The sequence below is a fragment of the Pyrus communis genome, chromosome 5 (assembly GCF_963583255.1).
Source record: "Pyrus communis chromosome 5, drPyrComm1.1, whole genome shotgun sequence".
Taxonomy (NCBI): Eukaryota; Viridiplantae; Streptophyta; class Magnoliopsida; order Rosales; family Rosaceae; genus Pyrus; species Pyrus communis.
In genome coordinates this window covers 17,933,436-17,949,978 of record NC_084807.1, presented here as the reverse complement: position 1 = coordinate 17,949,978, position 16,543 = coordinate 17,933,436, and the positions used below count along the sequence as shown (strand labels likewise).

Below are 16,543 nucleotides of genomic sequence, written 5' to 3'. Positions count from 1 at the left end.
CGATGAAATTGCACTTGCACATAACAAACTCATCTATACTTAGTTGAATGCGGCACTTGCAAAGATTTAAACACGAAAGTTAATAAGATTTCACTTATTACATTCAGTCTGCAAACCTCATCTCTACTAATGCGTAGAGAGGATGCCTTAACAGGATTTTTATCAGATGACACACAGCAGTTCCTGCCTTCGCTCGTTTAACCGGGAAAATGATGAACACCTCTCACAACCGGAAAGTGCACAAAGGCTTGGCCTTCGCTCGTTTGACTGGGAAAATGATGAACCAGCTCTCACAACCGATAAGTGCACAAAGGAAACGAACTCCCGATACAAAATAAAAAAAACAAAAAAAAAGAACAGTTGCTTGGATCTAGGTAGGTTAAGATGGCTTCTCCAACTGAATTGGACTCACAACAGTAATTTTGAACATCTTACTGGAAGTTGTGTATTCTTTTTGCTGATACGAGAGTATTGGAGAGAAGCATTGCTATTGTCATTGGACCCACTCCCCCGGGAACTGGAGTAATTGCTGAAGCAATCTGGCTGGCCTCCTCGTAACACACATCTCCAACCAGCCGATAACCTCGAGGATTCTTTTCATCCTGTAAAAAATACACACAACGAACTCAAAACCTATTACCTTGAATCAGAGACAAACATCAACATGGCATGACCGAATCATCTAATCTCAATTTTTCAGAACTCTGATATTGAAAATTCTCTAATAACAAAGTCAGTGCTTCATTTCGTTCACAAATCTTGAGGAAAATCAACAACAAATTTAACAAAGTTGAAGTAGAGAAAGGGAAAGATGTACTTCGGGACTAATTGTCAATGCACGATAGAAGGGAGTATTAACAAAGCATTCCTCACCTCAACTGGATTGATTCCGACATCAATAATTACTGCACCAGGTTTGATCCAGCTGCCCCTCACCATATTTGGTTGCCCCACAGCAGAGATTATAATATCCGCTTGTCTTGTGATCTCCTCAGGATTCTTGGTTCGGGAATGGACTATGCTGATTGTAGCATCTTCCCTCTACCAGCACATGCATATTACGTTAACTCAAGAAGCGAAACAAATAACTTATAACTAAGTCAACTGAAATGTCACCTGCAACAATAAAGCAGCTGGCATCCCAACAATATTGCTCCGGCCAATTACAACAGCTCTCTTTCCCTTGATAGGGATGCCATATCTATGCAACAACTCTATGCATCCTTTTGGCGTGCAAGGAACAAACAAGGGGTCCCTACCACGCATGGCAAGACGGCCAATATTTAGCGGGTGAAACCCATCCACGTCTTTCTCAATGCTAACAGCATTTAAGATGTTTTGCTCATTCATATGCTGGAAACATACACATGAAAAACAATTAGACTGGTTAGTCAGAAATCATGACGGAACAAATGCAGTTATAATAAGTTTGCAAATTCATCTGCATTTCCATGGTCGTGAAAAGTTATACAGAACTCCACATACATCCCGTATGACTCATGTTTTAATGACAAAATGAGGACACAAGGGAGGCAAATCAATGGGGAACCAACATGTCCTTATCTAATTCATAGCTAAGTACACAAAACGTGTATATGACGAAATCCCCAAGGAAATATTAAAATGAATAAGCCCTGAAGCCACATAGCAAAACAACCTAGAGTTCCATCGGCAACAGTCAACAAAGTCAATCATTCTCAAGAAACTAAGGGCTCGTTTGGATGTGTTTTTAAAATGATTGAAAGTGTTTTTGGTGAAAATGTTTTTGAAACTAATTCTTAGTAAAAATCCAAGTGAATCCTGGAAAGCACTTTAAGTGCTTCCTAGAAGAAGCACATATCTGGTCCTTCTTCCAAAAAGCACTTAAAATGCGTCTGGAACCCAAAATCAATTTCACCAAAAGCGCTTCTAGTCATTTTAAAAGCACTTCCAAACGAGCCCTACAACACCAACCTCCATGACCAGCAGTTCTCTATTTTCTAAACAAGGATATTGGCGAAATTGAATATACTAAAGAGCTTGAAATTATGCAAAATTGGTGATTTAACTTTAAAACGTTTGAATAACTAGTTATTTCTATTATGACTGAAACATGATTTCACAAAGGGAAAGCAAAATTGGAATTTAGAAGCATACAGAAGGCAGGGGTAGCTGCACAAGGATGCCATGAACTGAAGGATCATCATTGAACCCCGCGATGGAGTTGAGCACTTCTTGTTCCGGGGAATCCTCAGGCAAGCGCACTTCGAAAGAATTAATACCCACGGACTCACAAGCTTTCTTCTTGTTGCGCACATAAGTGGCAGAGTCCTTCCTGTCCCCAACAAGAATAACTGCCAAACCCGGAACAATGCCAATTGCATCCTTCATCTTCGACACTTCTGCATTGATCTCATCTCTGATTTGCTTCGCAATGGCTTTCCCATCGATCACTTTTGCCGATGCTTCAGTGGCCAAGGAAACTGCAAAATGGAAATTCAACAACCAAATTACAGAAATTGCTTTTAGAATGCTGCCAAGGTTTTATTCATAGCCCTCTACGTGTTCGATGAAATGCGTCAGGGAAACAAATACACTCTCAAACAGTTAATTACACTCTTACAACAAAACTCCAATTAGGTATGTATGAGAGGGAAGAAAGGCGTACCGGTGGGCGACGGAGACGGCGAAGAAGAAGTGGAGGAGGAGTGCAGGGAGAGGCGTCTAGGGGAGCTAGGATTTACGAGGGGGCGAAGGAAAACGGCGCCGTGGTTGCGGTGGAAGAGGGGGTTCCGCCGAAAGGGGAGGAGGCGAGGCGTGGTGGTGGAGGAGCAGTCCGTGAATACCATCGAAGCCATCTGATGTTTTACCAGACAACGAGATGAAGAACATAGGAGTTTTCGGTACGTTATGATCAAACTTCAAAAAACCCTTTTGGGGTTTTAGGCTTTTAGCTGTGTGTCACAAAGAGTAGAAAAACAGTGCGGTGAAATTCTGAAGGGGTGTCCACACTCTTCTTTTTACATCTTGTACACATAGTTAAAGAAAATAAAAAAAACATAAATTCATAAGGAATGTGTGAGAAGTAAAAAAAGATAAGGATATCACACCCCATTCTAAAGAAGGAACAAATTATGCTTGCATGAACAAATTATTTACTTGTAAGTAAGGTTTTAGGTTCGATTCTCGTTGACGAATTTGAATCATATTATTGTTAATCCATTATAAAACTAAACCCATCTCAAATAATTTCGTTTCTCCAAAAAAAAATATATATATATAAATTAAAAGAAAAAATGCATAATTTTTTGACGTGGTTTCAATATTACAAATGTTAAATTTAATTTTTACAATTATTATTTTCATTTTTTTATTTTTAATCTCATGCGTTGATTTTTCGAATCATTTAATGTTACATAATTTTCGCTCTACAGTCCGCAAAGCCATAAACCGCATAACAATGTACTTTCGTCCGGAAAATAAAGAAACACGAACTAATGGTGGTGCCTTCAGACAGAAGGATGCATCAAGAATATAGGTTTGTTCAACAAAGTTTATCGAACAAAAGTTTGTCAGCCAACTGTTTGCTATTGATTGCCTCTTCGGTGTATTTTCTGTACAATGTATACCCTTTAAAAGATGAGTAGTTTCCGTTTCGGGTCCAAAATCGAAGAAGTAATCTGCTATACAGTTGTCGAGCTGTTTCTACATTTTCCCTTTATCATTTACCGTGCTTGCCAGTGCCACCATCTAGATTGCCAGTGTTCCTTCAGTGAACTGGTTCTCATCTGTGGAATCCGGAGTTGGAGTTTTGGGTTTACTCATCATTCGAGAAAACCCGTAGCCAAGAGAACTGCCGCTAGTTTCACATAACTGTAGAAGAAAAACATAAATACGATTACCTCAAGTATCGGGATGAAGAGAAATAGAATAAAATAAAACAAAAGGAGAAGACGATGAGATAAATTAAACGTGGAGTACCTCAGTTAGCTCAGCAAGGTGACGGGACCTATACGCATTGATTGTTGATGCGATCTCTGACATGGGTAGCTTAGCCTGCGGAGGAGATAAAATAAGAGGAGACGATGATGTTAGACACTTCCAGCGAAAACAATGTTACAATCATAAAACTGCAATGTCAAGTTTAAAAACAAGAAAAGAAGAATGTGGGCAAAGCTGTTGAGCATTTGAAGACAATACAGCAAAAAGAATCCACCACGATGGCCATCTAATGATGAAATGTACAAATTTATGGAAATAAAACCACGCTCTCGCCAATTACATGACCCATTCAACCAATCTCTGCTCGATGATATACTATGTGGGTTAATGTCTTTTCTCCCAACGGCATTGGCTTATGATGCTTAAAAAGAGGTGCAATTTGAGATCACTAGAGTCCCAACTGTTAGATCCTTACATCTAGATGGAAGTCAAAAGAAATATCGACAATCAACTAATTTACCTGAGCTAGAACAGCAGCTGCCAACTGTAGACTAGGTTCCAAGGTCTCTGGGACAACCTGCAAGTTTCGTGAGAATTAGTCAACTCATGAATGCGACGCATGATAGATAACCTATAAGTAAACATTCCAATTTTTAAGCCACTCATTCGTCATTACAGAAAATCTTGCTTAAGAATATATAAAATAATATACTAATCCATTAAATTACTTTGGACAGGTACAGGCAACAGAAAGCATATTAAGAACAGGCATAAAACTATTACCGCTGTAGCCCCAGCCTTCTCCAAATTAAGACCATGATCAACATCATGAGCACGAACAAAAGTTTTCACGTTAGGGAAATACTTGCTCAGAGCCCAAACAGTTCTATAGTTTGCACCAGGAGAATCTAAAGTGATTGCTGCAGCGCATGCTCTTTCAGCACCAACTTTGTGGAGCACCTACTCATGGGGTAGAAAGCATTTTCAAATCATAAACTCGCATATGAAATAACTATAATTTCAACTTATTGTACATACCTCTCGGCTACCAGCATCTCCAAAGTAGACTGGAAGGTCCAGCGAGCGTCCGACTGCCACTCTATCACTGAACAACAAAGAACAAAATAACGAGGCATTATGAGTTGCAGTGTTTTGCAGAATTATAACCCTAATTCTGGAGAACAACCATTCCAAAGATTTTCAGGTCTTGAAATATACTCCTTTATTGTTATCACATCCTTGGTACTGGCTAAGAACACAAATAAACTCCAAAAACCATCCGTTGAGATGTACAGACAAACTAGACTAACATGAAGTTGTTAAATACACATGAAACTAACATGTAAACATCCAAAGTAGTAATTCTAGAAATATCAATTATAAAGAAAATTCCGAAATGTCCTCAAGATTACCTCCTCACATCAAGAGCTACAAATGGAATTAGACTCTCAGAAAGAAGCTGCGCAATTATCTGAAAATAAAAAGGGAGGGAAAAAACAAATTACAAACGGTACAAATACATGTAAAAGCTTGAAAAATTTAGAATTAATTGTATGATAGCTGCAATTTTTTACAACCTGGCCAACTCGCCCAAATCCACAGAGGATTATATGACCTTGTAAATCATCCGTCTGAAAATGTAAGCAATCCAAGAGGCACCAATTATCAGTAAATAGTAATTGCCAAAAAAAGTCGAGGATTAATGAAGAATTATATTTGTTTCATTTCCAACACAACCTAAACAACAAGAAAATAAGAATTAACAAATATCAAGTGCATAGTTGCAGTTATTATATGCTAATCAATTTCCTAAATAAACAGGGAAATATAATGTTGTAGATTCTAATTAAAAGGATTTTCTGGGTGGGAGACAATGCTTTTTAACAATAAGTCTAGGCAGAGCATCAAGAGTGACAACAGTACATCTTCGTCAGGCATTTTACCTCACTCTCAACTGGTAGTAAACTTCGAACGTCATGCACCTCAAAACGAGATGCAATTAACTGCCCTCCAGCAGCTAGCCATGGTGTGATGGCCATTGAAATTCCAACGACAAGGAAGAGCAAAGATGATAACTGAGGAGTCATTATTCCCTGCAGATGCCACAGTTAATACGATACTTCTAACATTGCAGAATGGCTGAGAAGACATAAAGCTGCATATAACACCAACTAGCAAAGTAGTTAGTCAATTTTCAATAGCAATTTAATAAAAACATTCAGTATTGTTTTTACCCTGTCAACTTAACATTATGAATCTTAATTTGTAATATTGGTTAACACCTTTAATGCATTAAAAGAAGGCTACTATCCACAACTACATTACTTGTACGAAATAAACACCAAAAAGACCATATAAACTTGGTAAATTTTTATAGCTGCTATATGCAAACCAGCAATTCTCAGAAGCACTATCAACGGCTAAAGGAATCAACCTGATTAACAGCTTCACCAAATGCAACAAATGCAAACTCTCCACCAGGAGCAAGAAGAAGACCAACTCTTATTGCAGATATTATTGAAACGCCAAACAGTTTGCCAATCAAACCAACCAATAAGGATTTGCCACCAATCAGAAGTCCTAATGATCCAGCTATAACCGGGAAGTTTGAAAGAAGAAGTTTCGGATCAATAGACATTCCAACCTGAAAACCCATAAAAATAGTTGTTACAAATTGCAGATATAAGAGCGACATTGTAAAGACAATAGACTGACAGGATCATTTGACTAAAATTAAAAACAACTTCAAAGTCAAGAACTCAAGTAACATCCTTCTCTAAATTAGAAATTGGATAATTTCGTTTTAAACAATCCGCTAAGTTTCCTTGATATCATATAATCCAGAAGAAAATCCATTTCAAGCAATCACAGAGAACTGTTTCTTACAAGCAGTATCATCTAACATTACAGAAAGAGTGACACTTTATGACTCACTTTTAGATTACGGTATGTAATATTTGTTCAAAATTCTTGAGGTGGTATGGAAAGAAATGCTAGGAAATCATGGATTGACATCCCAACCAATTAAAGACATGTACGATCAACCCGAGAGTGGACTGACTATGTCAGGGGTTTCTTTTCTGTTTTTGAACAAAAAGTAGTTTTGGGGGAAGGTCTTCCCTCTCTATTTCTCAATTATTCTCTCAATTCAACCTCAAACAATTGCCACCAGAAACCACATACCGTCATAAAGAAGAGGCCCAGTAGAAGACCACGATATGGAGCAATATCTGACTCAACCTGTAAAGAAAATTCAGTTTCTGCAAGAAGCAAACCAGCCAAAAATGCTCCCAATGCCATGGATAGTCCAGCCTATTCAAGAGACAAAAGAAAAGCACAAAACTTTGTAACTCTCAGGAACGACCCAAAAATAAATTAACTAAAAGACATAGAATGCACAATCTACCCTGGCAGTGAGAAGACTTGTTCCTAGAATAACAAGCAAAGTATTGGCGGAAAATATTTCTGCATTTTGATTTTCTGCAATTTGCCTATAAATTGGTCGAAGCAGCTGCAAAACCACAAAAAGAAACATTATGTTCAACACACAAACTTAACTCTGAAAAGAACTTGATGAGATAAAACAACAGAGCTTGTAAAAAAATTGGAAAACGTTCCAAACTTGTTTTCTCAAGCAATATGAAATATATGTTTCCTCTCCTCACAGTCCTTTACTCTAAGAGAACATGGTTTAGCATTTCAATCAAGATTGCAACAATGGAGACTAGGTAGTCTGTTGAACCATTTGAAGCTTCAACTGTAAATGCCTAAACCAACCGTGCAGTTACTTTTCCTGGGAATTCACCCATTTCATTGACATAATTCTCGAAAGTTTTGGATGTACAAAGACTTACCAAGCGTCCACCAGCAATTATGGCCGTGATGGCAACTGCTGCCTTTACAGCAGCAAGTCCAAGAGCTTCAGCAATGGCTTGAAAACCAATCTACAAGTAGAAGACGAAGTTACTTAGTATCATAAAAATAAGTAGCATGTTTGGCTCTGAAGTTGTGAACAACGATTAGATTCTCAACAGCAAGGGGAGAGGATAAGTAGTATTACCCCTCCTTTGGATGAATTTGGTGAAATCAGAGGTATAAGAATCAGCAAAACCACAACAGCCAAATCCTGAAAATTAACCAAAAAGTGAGTAATGTAACTAATTTAGTTCAATGATTTGTGAAACAAACCTAGATGATATGAAATAACCAGAGGTGCAAAGAAAAGCCTAAAATAATGATGGAACGGGTAGCAATTTAATTGCCAAGAATCAACACATAGTACGTAACCATAACATCACTTAACCATGCACTAAATTTAAAGCTCTGATGGGTATGCATTGCTGAAGCTGATGACCCTACCATAATTGCTCACTGTAAAGATGCAAATGTAAGGACTCTAAAATCATGGATCTATGTGTCAGCATGAGTCAAGATGTTTAGTTGATCCAACTAGACCACAAACTCTAAGTTTGACATTCAATTCAACCAAATATGCCATTAATATATTAAAAAATGTACCGAGTCATTTTCCAGAAAATGAATTCTTTTGAAACCAATGGACCCTTGACATGTTTTTTAAAATTCAAAGTGACCTGGAAAAGTAGGACAGAAAACGTAGCACGGCCATGACGCGAAGTGCTCTCACCCCGCTCTTGCAAGACCTGAAAATAAGTTGAAGCATATTAATTACTTGCCTGTCAAAACAATATTCATTAGAAGGCTCTTGCAGTCTTTTCTTATAAAAAAAAAAAAAATTAAATTATTGGGAAAAAAGTGCAGAGAAGTGCAACCCATGAACAGAAACCATAAATAACATGGATAGACTAAAATAAGATCAAGCAAGAAATCTAGGAAGAACAAAACAAAACAAAAAAACTCGATTTCATTGTCATCCACTCAAACATCCTTAAATAATCATAGGATTCCTCTTCTTCAAAAGTTCTTACGTACCACTCTGACCACCACACCAGAATCCACACATGATGAACAATATACACACTGCTCTATTGTGCTTCTAACGAACTAAACATGTCAACCTGATGGAGAACCAGAAACTGAACTACAAGAAATACTAAACGTATATAGGATAAAAACCAGTATTTTGAAGCCACTGAACAATGCAGAAGAATTAAATCATTCTTTGTGCTGGCCTGCTGCGTTTGACACAAACAATACCTACTCACCAATATTGTGCCTCTAACCCACAAACCATCAATAATTAAACTGTTATGGTGAGCCGCTTCTCAGTTCTCACATGAAGAAGGCTGCTTTTACTGGAACATTCACACCCCAGACCCCTTTCCAAGAGAACAAGGCTTTTTTTTTTTCAATTTTTTTTTTCTCAAAGAAGGAAAATTTCCACAGTAGTTACCCACTTCATCATAGTTATCATGAATTTTGTAATTATTATAAGGTCCAAAAACCACTTAGTAACTGAATATATCTGTATTGAACATATCCAGATACTCAATATTGTATTTCATCATCTATCTACCCATATAATTACATTTTGAATGAGCAAATAAACAAAGCCAATCATTACCTGCAGAACAACTGCAGTGGATGATAAAGCCAGACCATTGCCAATTACTATTGCAGCAGGACCAGGCAGCCCACAAACATAATGAGCAACCACACCAATAACAACAGCTGTCACCAAAACCTGCATTGGTTATGCATATTAACAAACTGATAGAAAACTTGTTTCTCACTACCAATACAGAAAATCTTACTAATGACCAGGCCGAAACGAGTATGAGTAAATCACCTGAGCAGAGCCTAATCCAAATACGTATTTCTTCATTGAACTCAACCTTTCAACAGAAAGCTAAAAAATGCAAACCAGAGTCTTGTTAATTTTCCTCATTGTAATTCAAACTAAGCATAATATTTTCTTTTGATCAAATTGAAATAGCAATATGTCCAATTTGTCCACTCCACCTCGAGGCCAATGTTGAACAGCAAGAAAACAACCCCAAATTCAGCAATTGCCTTTGTCCCATGTACATGACGAATAATAGAAAGGCCATAAGGCCCAATCAAGATGCCAGCAGCTAAGTACCCAAGAACAGGACTGCCTAAAGATAGCAAAAGACAGATGATACCCATCAGTGAAATGGCATTATAAGCCCAGGCAGTTATGATATGATGGTGTGATGTGGAAAAGAACCAAAACGTATTTTGTCAACTTGTGATCAAATCCAATAGAATTACCCTCTTAATGAAACTTACTTTAGCTAAGTTCAAGAAAGTGTAATAGGGTGGGGTGATGCAGTACGGAGGTTGGCTAAATGTAAGTCTAGATTATAAAAAGGTATATGACAAGAAAGTGAAAGGCATATGACAAGGAAGCAAAAAAAAAAAAAAAAAAAAAAAAAAAACCAGTAGAAAGGCATATAGCTAATCCACACATTAAAAGTTCAGTGTTTGGTTGGTGGAACTCCGAACTTTATGGTTTATATTCTAAAGCTTAAAAAGTAATTCAATTCTATAACCAAAACCAACTAGAAAATACTACTCGCCTATATTTGAAATGACAAAAAACCCAACAAGTGTGAAATAGAAATTAAAGCTATAGAGATTCAGTTACCTCCAGGAATTCTTTGAAATACAGGCACAAATATCACACTTGCTAACAATAACCATAACATGTCAAAAAGAGAAGCTTCCTCCTCATTCACCTGAGAAAAAGATGGAACGGATCAGAAAGTTGAAATTATGATAGACGTTAGACCAAAATAAAAATTTTGTTAGGCAACACACCTCTTGATGAGGAATCATATCAATTAGTTTTTTAATTCTTCTAGGGAGTTTCTGTAATTCTCGAACTAGAGGTTTCGCAGTTGAGGAAACTTCTTCAATACTAGTGGTGATGACGTCTGGCTGTTGTAACAGTTGTGTGGCCCTTTCCACTCGATTAGCATAAAACGTGAGCCTGTGATCAATTTCAACATCTTGAGGTCAAAGCAAGACAAGGCTCACACGTCACACCCCGTATAACCATTACAAGAGCAGGATTTTTTTTAAAAGAAAACCCTTTTGAAGAGGGGAAAACAAGGCAAAGTAATAAACGAAATAACAAGTAGAAAAAACACTACATACCCTACTGCAAATAGGAACATCCCAACAACCAGCATTGACCATTGCTTCCTTACATACTCCATCAGACCTTGGAAAACTGGTGTCGGAGTCCCATCTGCAGAAGAGAAGAAAGATGCAGAAAAGAAACGAGAAGATTTCTTCGATAATGTCTTTGGAGAATTTAATGGTGAACTCTCCCTACTCAAGTCCTTCTGAGTTTCCTGCTTTTTGGCTTGAACCACATTCTTTGACTTTTCAGCTTCTACATCAGCATCTTTTAGAGAATCCAGACTTAACTTTCCATTCTCATGATCATTCAAATCAACAAATTCATTTGCGTCTTCAAAACTCCGGCTGATTTTGTCAGAAGGGCTGTCTGCCAAAGGCTTGACAGCCAACAAATCACCATCAATTACCACATCTCTGTCCCTTTCAACAATGATATCAGCAGAACTTCCTAGGACTACCATCTCCTCTTCCTCAAGAGCAGCATTATCATCACTCAACACCTGTCCTTGGTTGTTTTCTGTGGTGTCAACAATTGAGTTGGAGATAGATTTGACTACTCTTTGTAATGCAATTTCTGCATCGTTGACATGCTTTGCAGCTTCAAGTTCAAAAGCAACAGCTTGCTCTGCTAAAAGCATTATGTTGGTTACATCCTCTTCTGCTTTCAAAGCACTGAGCTGTGCTTTCTCTGCAACCTCATTCAACCAGTCCACTTCCTTCTGCAACTCCTCTTTTTTACTATGCAAGTGCATTAGCTCTGCCTCACAGTTGGCCAAATTCACCTGGCATTCCTTAATATCTTCCTGGGCAACCAAAAGTGCTTTTTCTTCTTCTTTGAAATCATATTCCCCATCATTCTCTTGTGAAATTTCAGAAGAATTGGTCTCTCTTTTTGCAACCTGTAAAGATTCTACTGCCACCTGAAGCCTTGCCTCTGCTAATGAAAGTGCTATTTTTGCTTTCTGAACACCTTCTTTGGCAATAGTCTCTTCATGAACAATCTCTTGGACACTATCAAGGGCTGAGTTAACATTATTCCAAGCATTTGCTGCTCCATCCTGTAGGCATATCGCAGCTTCTGATATTCTCTGAGCCTTTTCTTCAAACATGGCACTATTAAGTCGTGCAGCTTCAAGTTCTTTCATGGCATTTTGCAGCAATTCCTTCAATTCATCCAATGTAGGTGCCTCTGGTTCTTCTTTTTGTTCTTCATATCCATCCTCTTCTCTGGAATCACTCAACTCGGCATCATGAACAGACCCAACTCCTGAGCTCTCATCATGACCTTCTGGGTATTCCACATTCTGACCATTTCCATTAACATACTCTAATGAGTCATTACTCTGACACCGCGACCACCAAACTGTTCTTGACCCTTTGAAAACACTACCAAAGTTACAAGATAAAGGCACTTTTGGATTCAAATTCCACAAACGATCGTCAGCTTTTTCTCTATAGGTCAAACGTGAAATCCTACAACCACTTACACAGACAGTTCTCTTCAACTTCTTACCTGAACATGCTTTCACAACAATCCTCGAATTACCCAGAAAGTTACAACTAACATCTTTACTCCCAAAGATAATCGGTGAACTACTAAGGCAATTCAACCTCTTATAACTAGCCCCTTCACTGCCATATAACACATTTGGCTGCCGAAAACTACACGCAAAATCCATATTCGAACAGCAGCCTAAAAAACCACAGTCAAACGCCTATAACCGCAATCAGCATCACATTGACACTCTCATTCCTCACTCGATTTTTCGACGAACACCTGGCCAAACAAATCCAATCTACTATGAATAAAATAACATCAAATCAACTCATAAATTCATAAAAATGAATAGCTCTAAACCCTAAAACCACCAAAAATCCGTAAACTCGCACAACATGCATAAGTTCACACACACGCCAGTTCCTTCACATTCACAAAATCCCAAACAAATCCACACGTACCTAATCACACAAATACACTTACACACAGAATAATCGGAACACGAATTAGTTCCAATAACTACAGACAGACGCAGCCAACCGTATTACATAGATGTGTACGTATGCAAGTGCGTGCGTGCATGCGGCGGACTTACCTATTACGAAGAGCCGGATTGGAGGAAACAGCTGGGAAATCCAAAGGCGGAGTTCGAGAGGAAAATGGCGGAACTGAGAAGTGCGAGAAGCAATCGACGACGTCGTTTTGGTACTGGTTCGGCTCGCTCAGTCTGCTCTGGAGAAGGAAATGGAAACCCAGCTTCCAGTCCAGTAGTCTAACTGCCTCTTCTCTCTTTGGAAGGTCGGAAATGTAAAAACGCCTCCTCCGTCCTCGCAACGAAATAAAAATAAATAAATAATCAAACAAATACATTTGTTTTTTCCTATGAGGAAAATACAACTTCGTTTTGTCTCCATGTATGCACACACGCACAACCACCACATTCTCGCTAAAAAATAATAAATAATGGTTAAATTTGTCAATATTTAAAGTTAGGGTAAATTACAAAAAAAATTACCTCAACTATTGATTTGACGACACTTTCATACCTCGTCTTTTAAAAATGACAATGTCATACCTCATCTTACAAATTTGTGCCAATGTTAGACTTCCGTCAGTTTTTCTTTTACTTTTTATGTTACTTTTTATGTTAAATGCTGATGTAGCCAGAGACGGGACCCACTCACTAATCCAACTGGATTAAAAAAAATTAAATATATTTTTAATAATTACATATTCAAAAATTAAAAAACTAAAAAAAAATAAAAAATGGCCTAAGGGATCTCGCCTTCCCTTCCACCCGCACCAACCTTTTTTCTTCTTCTCTTCGACAACCACCATACCCTTCCCCGTCCCCCCAACATTTCTCCACCACCCTCTCTCTCTCTTCTCTCTCTCCTCTCTCTGGGATGCAGTTTCCCTCCTCCGTCCCTCTCCCCACTCGCACTCGTCCTTCCCTCACCACCACCTCCCAACCGACCCATCCCTCCCCTAGTCCCTCCAAACCCAACCTTCCTTCACCACCCCACCGCCGCCTCTCTTTCTCCATCTTCACCACCCCTACTGAAGAAACCAAAAAAACCAAACCCACAATCAAATCCCACACCAAAACAAAAATACCAAACCCACACCCAGATCCCCTTCCCCTCCTACACACCCATCACCCTCCTACCTTCTCTCCACCCAGTCCCTCCTCTGACCTCTCTCCTCCTCTCAACCTCTAAATTTCCTTATCCTATCGGCCGTCAAAAACCTCATCTTCTTCCCACCTTTGCTCTCTTCGCCTTCAGACCCTTCTTCTCCTCCCTCTCTTCGCTGCTCTCCTCCTTGACGCCGGTGGTTGCAGAGAGAAGAGGGAGTTAGAGTGGGAGAGAGATGCGAGAGAAGATAAAGAGAAGAGAGATAGAAGGGTTGGTGCGGATGGAAGAAAGGAAGGCCCGCATCCCTATACATTTTTTATTTGTTTAGTTTTTTAATTTTTGAATATTTAATTATTAAAAATATATTTTATTATTTTTTAATCCAGTTGGATTGGTGAGTGGATCCCTTCTCTGGCCACGTCAGCATTTAACAGAAAAACTGATGGAGATTTAACATTGGCACAAATTTGTACGATGAGATATGACATTATCATTTTTAAAAGATGAGGTATGAAAGTGTCTTCAGACCAATAGTTGAGGTAATTTTTTGTCATTTACCCTTACAGTTAAATTACAATTTTACCCTTACGAACCCATTTAAAGAGGTTTTTTTTTTCTTAATAAATAAATTTTCTAAATTTGAGATAATTGTATCGGTCGGTTCATGAATTCAAAATCTTTGAGCATGGGTGTTGAATTTTTAATAACATAGAATAATATTCTTTTTAAAGTGACTACGTTAATCTTTTGGATTAAGTACTTAAAATTGTTCAATTTTTTCGTGTCAGTTTAAATTGGTCTCAACATTTTTAAACATTTCAAATAAGTACATAACTTATTGAAATGTCATATTCGTTAAGTTCCAATTAATTTTCCAAACATAGATTATATTCAAAACCCACCAACTGGTATATCATGGTCAACATTAATATTAGTTGCCTCAAAATCTAAATTTCAAACATAGATTATATAATATGATACCCAATGATCAGATAGATATTGAATTGAATTGAAAATTTTGATGGAGCGACCAAAAATGAATATTGTTTCATGTTGTGACAAATTCATTGACCGTATGCTAACGGATTATTACGTCATGAACCAAAGCTCTAACTGGGCCAATATTCGAAAAACTAATGTTCAAATTTTCTCTTAGAATTATAAGAAAAGAAAAGAAAAGAAAGAAGCAAAAGAGCGAAATTAACAATTTGCAATATTAGTATGATGCAAATACACATCTATGTACTTCTATACGACTGGCTAGTGTACTTAAAGGAATTTGGGTAAGTAGGAGTTTAATGTTTTAAATGTGAATTAAAACTACTTAATACTACAATTTAGTGATATTCCTCTATATTTGTAAGTAAGAAAATATTAAATTCGATCTCTCTAAAAATAAATTTAAATCGTATTATTACTAAACTATTATGAAGCTAAATCCACTCTTAAAAAATACGAATAAAACTTTTCCTTATGTCTTGACTAGTAATTATCTTCTGCAAATACGGTTGAAGGATGAATGAGTCATGAGTGGTGATATTAATATATTTGGATTTTAGCCACTTATATGATGCGTCACGACTCACAAGTTTGCAAACTCAGCAAAATCCCCAGGCCTTCAGCGACGGAGGATAGAGATTTGAGCTTATTAGGTGGCCCCAGCTTAACGAATCAATCTGGCGCATGTCATTTGCTATTTCCGTGGCTTGTTTACATGATTGTAAGGAATGGAAATTGCACTCCGATTCAAGTGTTTATTAACATTTTGGAAATGAAAATATACGTGAGACCCACTTAAAATAGGGAATCAAACTCCCTACACTCCGGAAATTGAATCCTCAAAATAGAGAATTCGGCTACTTAAATTCTTGGAGTAAAACTCAAATTTTAGGTTTTAAACCTACCTTAACTTGTTCCAACTCTTGGACCAAATATGAGTTTTAACCCCAAACTCTTTTCTGGGGCAAATTTAGGCCAAAATTCTCCTTCTGGTTAGTGGGCTAGCCACCATACATGTGTTTTTTTTTTTAGTTTTATATTTATAAATTCATTGAATCTAGCGGTTAAAATCTAATATGACCAAATTCAACGGTAAAAAAAAAAAATTTAATGGTTCAAATTTAAATGATACGGCTAAAATAATTAAGATTTTTTTTTCTTTCACGTGTTTCGTATTCTTTTGTAGTGTTCTACAAGTTTCATGGTGTCGGTTTATTAGTTTTTCAATATTTATCTAAATCCAAATATTTTCAAGTTAAAATGTTCATAAAATTAAATTATGATAGTCTACATAATTTTTTTTTAAAGTTATTTTTAAGAAGAAAAAAATATCTTAAATTAATTCCTTAGTAATCTTGGGCTAAAAATTTAATCAAAAAGGTTGGTGCAAAAAAGCTGT

At 37.4% G+C, this 16,543-nt stretch overlaps 2 protein-coding genes across 3 annotated transcripts; both read right to left on the bottom strand.

The window, feature by feature from the left end:
- Positions 1 to 63: 63 nt before the first annotated feature.
- LOC137734101 (bifunctional protein FolD 4, chloroplastic-like) lies at positions 64 to 2,948 on the bottom strand. Its single transcript, XM_068473383.1, has 5 exons — positions 2,648 to 2,948; positions 2,137 to 2,462; positions 1,117 to 1,353; positions 874 to 1,041; positions 64 to 602 (listed from the first exon to the last, which is right to left on the bottom strand). The coding sequence occupies exons 1-5, from the start codon at positions 2,835 to 2,837 to the stop codon at positions 432 to 434; spliced, it is 1,092 nt and encodes a 363-aa protein (XP_068329484.1). The 5' UTR covers positions 2,838 to 2,948; the 3' UTR covers positions 64 to 431.
- Positions 2,949 to 3,469: 521 nt separating this feature from the next.
- Positions 3,470 to 13,350, bottom strand: LOC137734624 (K(+) efflux antiporter 2, chloroplastic-like). Of its 2 annotated transcripts, none has more exons than XM_068473867.1 (21): positions 13,104 to 13,350; positions 11,023 to 12,787; positions 10,684 to 10,855; positions 10,511 to 10,601; positions 9,862 to 9,998; positions 9,689 to 9,748; positions 9,464 to 9,583; positions 8,514 to 8,582; positions 7,982 to 8,047; positions 7,776 to 7,865; positions 7,328 to 7,432; positions 7,105 to 7,233; positions 6,356 to 6,565; positions 5,865 to 6,014; positions 5,499 to 5,552; positions 5,334 to 5,392; positions 4,960 to 5,026; positions 4,705 to 4,881; positions 4,442 to 4,498; positions 3,961 to 4,035; positions 3,470 to 3,852 (listed from the first exon to the last, which is right to left on the bottom strand). In XM_068473867.1, exons 2-21 carry the CDS (start codon positions 12,687 to 12,689, stop codon positions 3,730 to 3,732), a joined length of 3,678 nt encoding a protein of 1,225 aa, XP_068329968.1. In that variant the 5' UTR covers positions 12,690 to 12,787; positions 13,104 to 13,350; the 3' UTR covers positions 3,470 to 3,729. The 2 variants fall into 2 exon arrangements, with proteins under 2 accessions (XP_068329968.1, XP_068329969.1); XM_068473868.1 differs by having other exon boundaries at positions 7,162 to 7,233.
- Positions 13,351 to 16,543: the final 3,193 nt, after the last annotated feature.

Bases quoted from the DNA above. Each gene is read 5' to 3' on its own strand.
- LOC137734101 (XM_068473383.1), bottom strand. From the start codon at position 2,837: ATGGCTTCGATGGTATTCACGGACTGCTCCTCCACCACCACGCCTCGC. The intron at 2,463-2,647 runs GTACGCCTTTCT...TCCATTTTGCAG, and splicing joins GCCGTCTCCGTCGCCCACCG to TTTCCTTGGCCACTGAAGCA. The intron at 1,354-2,136 runs GTATGCTTCTAA...GTATGTTTCCAG, and splicing joins TGCAGCTACCCCTGCCTTCT to CATATGAATGAGCAAAACAT.
- LOC137734624 (XM_068473867.1), bottom strand. From the start codon at position 12,689: ATGGATTTTGCGTGTAGTTTTCGGCAGCCAAATGTGTTATATGGCAGT. The intron at 10,856-11,022 runs GTATGTAGTGTT...AATTGATCACAG, and splicing joins ATGTTCCTATTTGCAGTAGG to GCTCACGTTTTATGCTAATC. The intron at 8,048-8,513 runs GTCACTTTGAAT...GTTAATTTTCAG, and splicing joins TTTCTGTCCTACTTTTCCAG to GATTTGGCTGTTGTGGTTTT.